The sequence below is a fragment of the Micropterus dolomieu genome, linkage group LG14 (assembly GCF_021292245.1).
Source record: "Micropterus dolomieu isolate WLL.071019.BEF.003 ecotype Adirondacks linkage group LG14, ASM2129224v1, whole genome shotgun sequence".
Lineage (NCBI taxonomy): Eukaryota > Metazoa > Chordata > Actinopteri > Centrarchiformes > Centrarchidae > Micropterus > Micropterus dolomieu.
The window spans coordinates 226,483-237,393 of NC_060163.1; the positions used below are offsets into that span (position 1 = coordinate 226,483).

General features: G+C 38.8%; 1 protein-coding gene across 1 annotated transcript in view; it reads right to left on the minus strand.

The window, feature by feature from the left end:
• The window catches only part of csnk1db (casein kinase 1, delta b), a 9,586-nt gene extending 1,904 nt beyond the window's left edge, over positions 1 to 7,682 (minus strand). The window contains exon 1 of the mRNA XM_046069405.1: positions 7,222 to 7,682. Within this exon, the coding sequence (XP_045925361.1) occupies positions 7,222 to 7,297 (76 nt within the window). The 5' untranslated portion in view covers positions 7,298 to 7,682. The remainder of the gene's footprint in view (positions 1 to 7,221) is intronic.
• Between the last annotated feature and the right edge of the window lie 3,229 nt (positions 7,683 to 10,911).

Genomic DNA, 10,911 nt, shown 5'->3' on the forward strand with positions numbered 1-10,911 from the left:
TCTTTGCATTGGCTTCCAGTAAAATCCAGAATAGAATTTAAAATCATTCTTCTTACCTACAAAGCTCTTAATGGTCAGGCACCATCTTATCTTAAAGAGCTCATAGTACCTTACTACCCCACCAGAGCACTGCGCTCCCAGAATGCAGGGTTACTTGTGGTTCCTAGAGTCTCCAAAAGTAGACTAGGAGCCAGAGCGTTCAGCTATCAAGCTTCTCTCCTGTGGAACCAGGTTCCAGTTTGGGTTCAGGAGGCAGACACCATCTCCACATTTAAGAGTAGGCTTAAGACTTTCCTCTTTGATAAAGCTTATAGTTAGGGCTGGCTCAGGTAGTCCTGAACCATCCCTTAGTTATGCTGCTATAGGCCTAGACTACCGGGGGATTTCCCATGATGCACTGAGCTCCTCTCTCCTCTACTTTCTCTCCCTCTGTATGCAACCTTATCCCATTATTGCATGTTACTAACACAACTTCTCCCCTTTCTGGTAGTCTTGTGCTTTCTCGTCCATCTCCTCTCTCCTCCTATCACTTCCTGCAGGTTTTCTGGCTCTGGGGCTGTGGAGTCTGGATCTGTGGCTGCGGGTCACCTGCTGCCCCTGTGTTCCTGCTCGACACCCTCTGCTTCAACGACTATTGTTGCTAGTCTTATTGTTATTATTGTTATTATAATCATTAACATTACGATGGTTACCATTAACACTATTATAAATATCTGTACCATTTTTCATTTAGTCTATAGCAACATCACCTTTACTGTCTGTACCTCTGTGTGTATATTGTGTAGGCGCTCTCTCTCTCTCTCTCTCTCCAACCGGTCGAGGCAGATGGCCGCCCACCCTGAGCCATGGTTCTGCTCGAGGTTTCTGCCTCTTAAAAGGAAGTTTTTCCTTGCCTCTGTCGCCTAGTGCTGCTCTTGGTGGGAACTGTTGGGCTTCTGTAAATAGCATCATAGAGTATGGTCTAGACCTGCTCTTTTATGAAAAGCGCCGTGAGATAACTGTTGTTGTGATTTGGCGCTATATAAATAAAATTGAATTGAATTACCATGGCGACCTTTCAATCAGGCTAGAGTGACTCGTACCCACGACACTGTGTAAATTTAACAAGCGCCGTTGAAAAAGCTTATTAGGAGTTGGCTGTTCACTTTCTCTGGTTACGCAACATTTAGTTTTAAGACTGTTGTTTGCTAGACAAAATTATCAGACCTGTTAAAATTAACGGGAATTACAGATGCACCTAGCTAAGCAAGCTAGCTAGCTCCACACACCGCTGTTAGCTCCATCGTCTCGTCCAAATATGGTCATGTCCGGTGCTGCTGGTTGCAAAAAATCAACATGGCGGCAGCCTTTCAGCCAAACTCAAGGCTTCAAAATGTCAGTCCACAAGCCAACGGATGATGTCACGATGACTACGTTTCACTTCTTATATAGTCTATGAGCCCACCACTAACATTTTAGTCCACTCTCCTCAACAAAAACAAAACACATTTCCTCAGTTTTTATATAAAGACCTATTTTCAGCTCGTCTTCTCTTAGTTACGGAAAAAAAAAAAGACAGTCAATTGACATTTTTTGTAGTCATAGTTTTCATTAACTAAAGTGGGGACCCTCTCAATTTCCCTGGGACCTACTCAAACGACCACCTGTCCTTCATTCATGTTGAATACTCCTAATGTTATCCCATGTTTTTCACGGACCATTAAGGTTGTGCAATTTCTATTATTACATTTTATTCCAGCAGAAATCCTGTCAAAAATCACATTTTTGTGCAGTTTTTCTTAATCTGCCATTGTCTGAATGGTACTTAAAATCCACTTTTTTTGCATTGTGGCGCAGTTCATCATGTGATGTGACACTATATCATAATGTGTGACATGGAGAATTGTGACAATAATAAGGCTTATTGGTTAAATCTTAAGATAGTAATGATAAAATGTATGGTTAAGTTAGTTACTTTGGGTATATCCCATTTTAATTTTATATAAAATAACTTTTAATAAATAAATAAATTTTAAGCACTAATGCTACAAAATTGGTGAATAACTTCAAATTCCAATACAAAATCTAAAACACCACATATATTTTTTTGAAATTCCACAGTCAGTACAACCAAGCAGAGGCTACCCGGAAGTAACAAAAAATTGCAATTCATTGAGTGGCCACTAGAGGCTGGCTGCAGAAGGTAGTCAATCCCCATTGACACCCATGTTAAAATGCCCAACTTTACAGCAGAATAAAACATGTTTACAGCCTGGTTCAAAAAATGGTTTTAGTGCACATAGCAAATTTTGCACTTAATGACAACTGTGAGGGGGGTAAATTCTCTCATCTGTTTAAATTATACTAAGCCTTAAAGTTCTACCTAATTACGAGCGTGGCCACTTTCATTGACAGGTGGCAGCTGCTGCTGTCACTACTAGCAGTCTGCCTGCCGTCTGTTAGCGTCGCTCAGCTAATACATGGAGCTCTGCGGCTTTGAGCCTTTTGGATATTTGTTCATGCAAATACCGAAAGGATAATGGCAGGCTGAGCGGTTTATTGTAAAGAGACCGTTCAGGAAGCTTGTGCTCTAGCTGGTGAGTGAAATTCTGGTATTTTATTTATGCGTCATCATTACTCTCTTATTAATGACGGTGTGCCTCAAGGGTCAGTTTTTGGTCCAGTTTTATTCTCTATATATGCACTCCCCCTGGGTGAAGTGATAAGCAGACATGGTATTTCTTTCCACTGTTACGCTGATGATACACAATCGTACACTCCTGTGAAGCCCACTGACCTGAATACGCTAAACTCCCTACAGGACTGCCTGGTAGATATAAAAGACTGGATGTCAAATAACTTTCTTCAACCGAAATCCAACAAAACAGAAATTCTTGTTATTTGTCCCTAACGCCTTGCAAAACAAATACTGTCATCTAATGGTCACCTGTCGTAACACATTACGCTTGTTGCTAGAAACCTCTGTGTTTTATTTGAGAGTAATTTATGTTTTGAGCAACACGTAACTAAACTTTTCCAGTCTTGTTTTCATCAGCTCAGAAACAGCTAAAATCAGGTCTATTCTAAGTGTCAGAGATGCGGAAATTGTTGGCCATGTTTTCATTTCCTCACTTCTTGATTATTGCAACAGCCTTTTCTCTTGTCTTAATCATAAAACCTTCAAACGTCTACAGACTGTACAAAATTCAGCTGCTCAATTGATTACTTTTAAGGCTCTCCTTGGCTCGGCTCCTGCTTATATATTAGACCTTTTAACTCCTTATGAACCACTGCGACATTTGACATCTTCCAGGTCTCGTCTCTTCTTGTGTCTAGGCTTAGAACTAAAGGGGACAGAGCCTTTTCTCTCAGGGCCCGAGGCTCTAAAACGAACTGCCCGAGGAAGTAAGGCTCTCAGAGTCAGTGTCTTTTAAAACCACACTTATCGGAAAGCATATTGATTTTATCTGAGTTGCCGTTTTATCTTACGGTGTTTATATTAGTTATTTAAAGTTGCTATTTATTGTAGTCTTATGTTTCTAGTTAATCTGTTTTACCTACTTGTGCTTTCCATTTCTTTTTCATTTGTATTTTGTATCTTGCATTTTACTCATGTATTTTATCTTTATAGTGGTGTTACGTGCCCTTTTTCACGCTGTGTTTATCTTTTATAAAACACTTTGCACTTTTGTTTTATTAGGGGTCCAACCCCAAGTGGGAAACTGGGAATTTTTGTTTGCTTACTGGGATATAGAAAGATGGACTCCTAGGAGATTTGAACTGAGATAAGGACTCAATAGGTGGTTGAACTGTTTGATATGGAGCAATTATTGAATAATACACTTAGTTTTTGTTGTCGTCAGTAGGTAGGCCGACCTGATGATATATTATTTAATGCCATGACTTGACTTTAAAATTATCTTTCTCATATTAAAATTTGATACTTCTTCTACACCATTGCTCATAATAATTCATGCATCACCTAATTTCATCATAACACAGGCTTGACCCACAAGAAAAAACTGCATGTTCAATCTATCTAATATTGTGTTGGTCATACTATAAACGTCACCGTTTTGAATACAGAAGGTAAGCTTAAAAATGGCTCCTATTAAATCGCAATCGCAATATTGATAAAAAAAAAACAAACAAAAAAAATGTTCAGCCTTAATAAATATACATGGCACTGACTTGAGTGGTCAAATGGTGTATTTATAGTTTTCAGTCACGTGACATGCGCAATGACCTGGAGGGCAAAACAACAGACCAACATAGCGGCTCACGCCACGACTCCCCCGTAGAGACGCCGCAAAAGCAGTCAAATTTTATTTGGATGTGATTTCTCTCTGATCACAGGTGTAGTAGTTCATTGCCAGAGTATAGGGCAGGTATTATGAATTCTCATTAAATGATGACGTCTCGCAATATTACGACCATTTTCTCGACATGTCAGAGAACACAAATGAATATGTGGGAGAGATTTTGAATGTGCAGAAAGTTTTGAATAGAAAACCTACTGAAATTCTGGAGCTTTTAAATTCCAGGAGTTTATAATTGAATTAAAATTAAATAATTTATCATTGAGGTGAAAAGGTGTCAGGTCTGCACATTTCCCCAAACAGAAAACACTAAAGAGGAGGGGAGACTAAATCATGTGTTTTGACTGAGCAGGGATTTTATTAAAATGAGAAAAGTTGATCTACATATTTAAAAGAAATAGCTACAGAGTGCCTGAGGACCTTACGGCATTATGTATATAGTTTCCCTTTATATAAATAAATACATTTTGACCATAAATTGATGCAGAAAAGGCAGGATGTGATGTGTGTTTATGCTTGTACCCCATAAATTCACTCAAATGAAATAAAACGGTGTCTGTCTGACACATAGTTTCTGGGGGAAGCAGCAGAGTGTTTTTGATTTTTGTAGTTCTAGCATGGTTAAGTAGGCTATGTAGTTAAACTGTTTCTTTTTTTGTCAGTTTAACTGTGTTTATTGTTGATATGCGAACGGGAGTCTCAAGACTAACTTTTTTCACCTCTGTCCGCAGTTAATGTAAAGCGTCCCAAAATCACAATGTTGTTTCTTTACTTTGTTATTATCCTCCATAGTTGTTAGTGACATAATAAATGATGATAAATTGATAAAATAAGTAATATTTATTTTGCTTGATTCAAACAAAAAGATTTAAAAACAAAACTTAAGAGTTATCTGTTTTAATTTTAATTCAGTTAGAAAAACTCTATGACTCCTGTTTCAGCAGGTTTTCTGCTCATGTTCAAAACTTTCTGCAAATTCAGAATCTCTCCCACATCTGTGTTCTCTGACATGTCCAGAAATCTTTTTTATTATTTATTTTTTAAAAGTATACCTGACCTATACTCCGCTGTGCTCCCCTTCAAACTGTACTGAATGAGACAAGGGCACTGCACTTCATCAGAGGTATAAACCAAAACTCGATGATTGTCGCCGCTAGTTGATATCAGAATATAGATTTGTTTTTCACTGTGTGAGAAGATTTGTGTGTGGCGCTTAACGCGTTAGCCTTCACAGCGCGATTATTAGGTCAGCAAGCCGTTTGGACTGAGAGGATAGATGGACTTGTACAGCGGGAACAGGTTAGCAGCCAGGCTCCTGTGTGATTCCGGCATTACTGTAGTAACAACATGAGAAGGGTTCAGTTTGTCATTTGCTAAGTGATAGTAATAAATAAATACACGCACAATCCCTCTCTTCCCAGAGGCGTCCACCAGAATATTTCTCTTCGTCCCAAACACATTTGCTATCGTCCTCAGGACAACAGGACACCTTTAGTCTCAAGCCGTGGGGAGACTGCACAGGGTGTTTGATTTTGAAATACCGGATTCTCTATGCCATTCTGTGTCTGACTTCCTGCCTGGTTATACGGCTCTGTGCTGCTTGACGCAGCTTCTGTCAAAAATAGTCTGGCAGTGAATATGGAACTTTAGCTAGACTTAAAAATCACAAATTAAAATCGTACTTGCAATATCTGGCCGAAAAATCATAATTAGCCTAGATTTTTTCTCCACATTGTTCAGCACTACCACCGTGTCCACTTTGGTGGACACGGGGCCTAAGAAAACATTAAACAAGAATATTTGGGTTTGGTACAGACCCCAATAAATGTGCCCTAACACGCACCTAATTTGCATTCTATTGGTTGCAACATCCCTAACATTTACTTAAAATTGTCTTTATTGTAGAATCTAACTTAATTGTGCTAAATGACACAGTCTGCTCATATAATGTAATAACTGAGACAATGTAATACCAATCATCAAGTTATGACATGGGAAGTTTAAACTGACTCTTGTAAACAACCATTTCCTGAGTAGTTTCCTAAACCTGCATATCAAAGGCTATTTTACTTGAGAGCTAGCTGAATCCTTCATAAACTGGAAAAAACATGCCCGATGTTGAAACATTTTAACATGACTACTCAACAGTGAATGTATGTCATACAACAAACAGCTGATAGAAATGAAAAGAGCAACCTTGGAAAACTGAAAAGGGTGGTAGGCTTGGTTGTAACGTTAGCGGGTTCACCATGTCTGTTAATCAGGTCTCAGGACAGAGAAGAATTGCCTATCCATCTTCTTCAGAACTTTAACGTTGGCTAAAGATCAAGCTAGTTTACGTTACTCATTCATTCATAACAACCATTAAATGTTTTTGTGTTCTTAACAAAACAAACTCTTTGCTGGTTGATGCCTGCCCTGTGTTGTGTGTGTGTGTGGGGGGGTCTCTAGGCTGACTCGAACCCTGTAGCAATAACGTTAGATACATCACTGTCTAATTTGCCTAATGTCAGTGTTGTTTTGCTTAAGTAACTTTTCACAATATAATCACACCGCTGTATAAAGATTAATCTAAGACAGCAGTAGTTTTAACGTTTTCACTGGTTTTATTTAGCGTTACACAATGTCAGTTAAACAAGCTAGCTCTCTGCATTTTATATAATGCCACAGGGACAGGGTATCTCGACTCACATTGCCTTGTTTCAATGTTTTAGTAGATTTCAATAATTAACTTAGATATACAGAGGTAAGGAAAAGTAACAACTAGCTTGTTGACGTAACGTTAAACTGGATTAATACATACATGACATGAAACAATTATTATTTGGCTCAAATGTTTTAAAATGTTGCTAACGTTAACAGGCAGGGAACAACGGGATAACATGTTAGTATGAGCAAGCTGAAGATAACACACTGTACTCACCTAAATAGATGTCCCCGAAAGATCCACTTCCAATTTTTCTGCCCAGTCTGTATCGATTCCCCACTCTCAGCTCCATTTCGCTATTAGCTAACGTTACCTCTGTTGCTTCGTTGGTAACGTTACCTTAGTAATTAACGTTGCTTAACCTAAATGTTCAGCTATTAACCTTTTGTTTACGTTATATTAAATAGTCCAGTCTTCCTTTTACTGGTTTCAACCCCTAAATCACACTCCCAGTTCCTTCGGTACAAATTTCACCATCCCTTTTTAATTTTTCTGAAGAGCGAAAGCCTATAATATCGATATTAACCGATAGTGTGTATCGCGTAGTTTATGTTCTCCGTATTTTGGGGGCCATTAGTGCCCAAAAACACAAGGATGGAGACGGATATTGCTGATAAACTTTCGCAGTTTCACTCCACTGTCAGATATTCGTCCACTGTAAAAGCTGACATTCCTTGCTGACGTCACTTCCCCTGGCAACTACGGGTAAAATAAAAAAATCCGAAGCCAAAAGTATGTAATTCAGTATGTTATTTACATACAGTTACATCATACATATGGAAAACTCGAAGAATCTACACATCACAATTTTACCTTTAATTAACTAGGACTGTACATTTGGCTATTAGGGGCCTACATAAAATTGTAGCTGCTATAGCCTAACACAATCCATTAGGATTATTCTTGCCTGTTATGAGACAGAACTGAAAATTAACTGTACTCAGGCAAGGATTCTTCTTCTTAGTGAATTTAATGTTGTGTTTTTCACATTCATGCTTAGCAGAATGACCATGATGTTAAGAGACAAAGTCCAAAGTTGACATACCAATAACTATTGTGTATTTATTATAAGTAGTACTTAATAGAGAGACTATGTGATACACAATTCGCCAACATATTGGCACTAGACAAAATCATTCACTCACCCCATGACATTGGGGGCTGTAGGGTCTTGGGCAGGCAGGGATTTCCACAGCTCTCCATCTTCTGCATATTAGGGTTGAGAAGCAGTACCATGCATGTGCATGTTTGATCTATGTCTATTCTTAGATTAACATATCAACAAGTGTGTGTGGTTTTGCACAGATTGTCATATTGTCAATGAAAAAAGGAATAGCTGAATCTGTGCCACAACTTACTTTAGTTTTGTAAATAGCCAGACATGTGTCAACAAACTGTTCACTGCTTTGCATATGAAATTGTGGTTGCCAAAAACATCTGACCCCCATTCATATGAATATAATTTGATTTTATTTTGGCCAGACCAATTTGAAGTTTCAGACAAACCAATTTTGATTGAGATGAGACACATACATTTTGTGTGTTGTTACAGCATTCATAATCCAAATTATTAACACACACAATGTCCCTAACAAAAAATATACTGTATTAAACAAGGTGAAAAACTGAGGTAAATTTCTGCATCAGTTGCTAGGTATATTATACATCTCCAGCACGGAAAAACAGAGAATTGGAAATAATCTTTATCAAGCATTTTTTAGCACATGGTTCTTCAATCTGTCTCAGTTCCATATGGAAGTAGGGCATGCTCCATGGTAACTGTCCCCTTTACACATATCACAGAAAACTACCATAGACTGTACGAAAGGACACATCTAAGGTAGACAAACCATATGGAAATACATGTTTCTGTTATAGAGAAGTAAATTACCAGAATCACGCCCGTATTGTCAGAAGGTCAGCCATATACTAGGAGTATAGTAGCAGTGACATTTTTCAAACTTACTTACTTAATGCATATTTTCAAGGCATAAACTGACTGATTCTGTGACTTGATATTATTCATTCAGTGTGATAAATAATCACAATAATAAACAGCCGTAGAGGAATATATATATTTGGATGTGTTTGTGTGTGTGTGTGTGTGTATATGTAGATAGACGGACAGACATGAGGTTCTACTCTGGTTCTACTCATGTTAGGTCAGCTTCAGCTCCTTAGCCATACCGACTGATGTGAGTAGAAATTTTTCTGATTGGTTGCATATGTACAGGTCAAGCAGATTTTTTCCTCATTGGTCACCTGTGGGCCAATCAACGTAGAGCTGAGAGAAGTCATATGGCAGACCATTGTTCCACAGATTGGGCGACCAGCTGGCACAAGTAGATCAATGCTCACATCCTGTAGAAATAATAAGTGCGACTTCACAGTTTAAGACAACCTCATAGTGCTCAGAAATTATTAGACACCCATAAATAACAAACTGTCCCTATTCATCACAGGAGAGGGACAGGAGGAAAATAAGTCAATAGGAGTGGATGGGAATCATAGGTAAGTTTCTGGGGGAAGCAGCAGAGAGTTTTAGATTTTTGTAGTTCTAGCATGGTTAAGTAGGCTACGTAGTTAAATTGTTTTGTTTTTTGTCTGTTTAACTGTGTTTATTGTTGATATGCAAATGGGAGTCTCAGTGCTCAAGATTAAATTTTTCACCTCCGGAACAGTCCTGAAAAACAATTTGAACTGTCCTGAAGTTAATGTATAGCGTCCCAAAATCAAAATGTTGTTTCTTTACTTTGTTATTATCCTCTATAGTTGTTAGTGACAGAAGAGTTATCTGTTTGGGGCACCTTTTCACCTCGATGATAAATGTTTTAATTTTAATTCAGTTAGAAAAACTCTATGACTCCTGTTTCAGCAGGTTTTCTGCTCATGTTCAAAACTTTCTGCAAATTCAGAATCTCTCCGACATCTGTGTTCTCTGACATGTCCAGAAATTTTTATTATTATTATTTATTTTTTAAAAGTTCCCTGACCTATACTCCGCTGTGCTCCCCTTCAAACTGTACTGAATGAGACAAGGGCACTGCACTTCATCAGAGGTATAAACCGAAACCAACATTTGTGATCAGGCAGATATCTCAGCACAAATCCACATGTTAACAGCGTGCGCAGGGGTGGGAAGGGTGGGCAGTTAATTCAATTCAATTCAATTCAATTTTATTTATATAGCGCCAAATAACAACAACAGTTATCTCACAGTGCTTTTAATAAAAGAGCAGGTCTAGACCGTACTCTATGATGCTATTTACAGAAGCACAACAATTCCCACCAAGAGCAAGCACTAGGCGACAGAGGCAAGGAAAAACTTCCTTTTAAGAGGCAGAAACCTCGAGCAGAACCATGGCTCAGGGTGGGCGGCCATCTGCCTCCACCGGTTGGGGGTGAACGAGAGAGAGAGAGAGAGGGCAAGAGAGGAACAGAGAGAAAAAGAGAGGGATGGAAGAAGAGAGAGGGGCGGGAGGCAGCCTACACAATATACACACAGAGGTACAGACAGTAAAGGTGATGTTGCTATAGACTAAATGAAAAATGGTACAGATATTTATAGTAGTGTTAATGATAATAATCGTAATGTTAATGATTATAATAACAATAATAACAATAGGACTAGTAACAATAGTTGTAGCAGAGGGTGTCGAGCAGGAACACGGGGGCAGCAGGTGACTCGCAGCCACAGATCCAGACTCCACAGCTCCAGAGCCAGAAACACCTCCAGGAAGTGATAGGAGGAGAGAGGAGAGGGACGAGAAAGCACAAGACTACCGGAAAGGGAAGAAGTCGAGTTAGTAACATGCAATAATGGGATGAGCTTGCATACAGAGGGAGAAAAAGTAGAGGAGAGAGGAGCTCAGTGCATCATGGGAAATCCCCCGGCAGTCTAGGCCT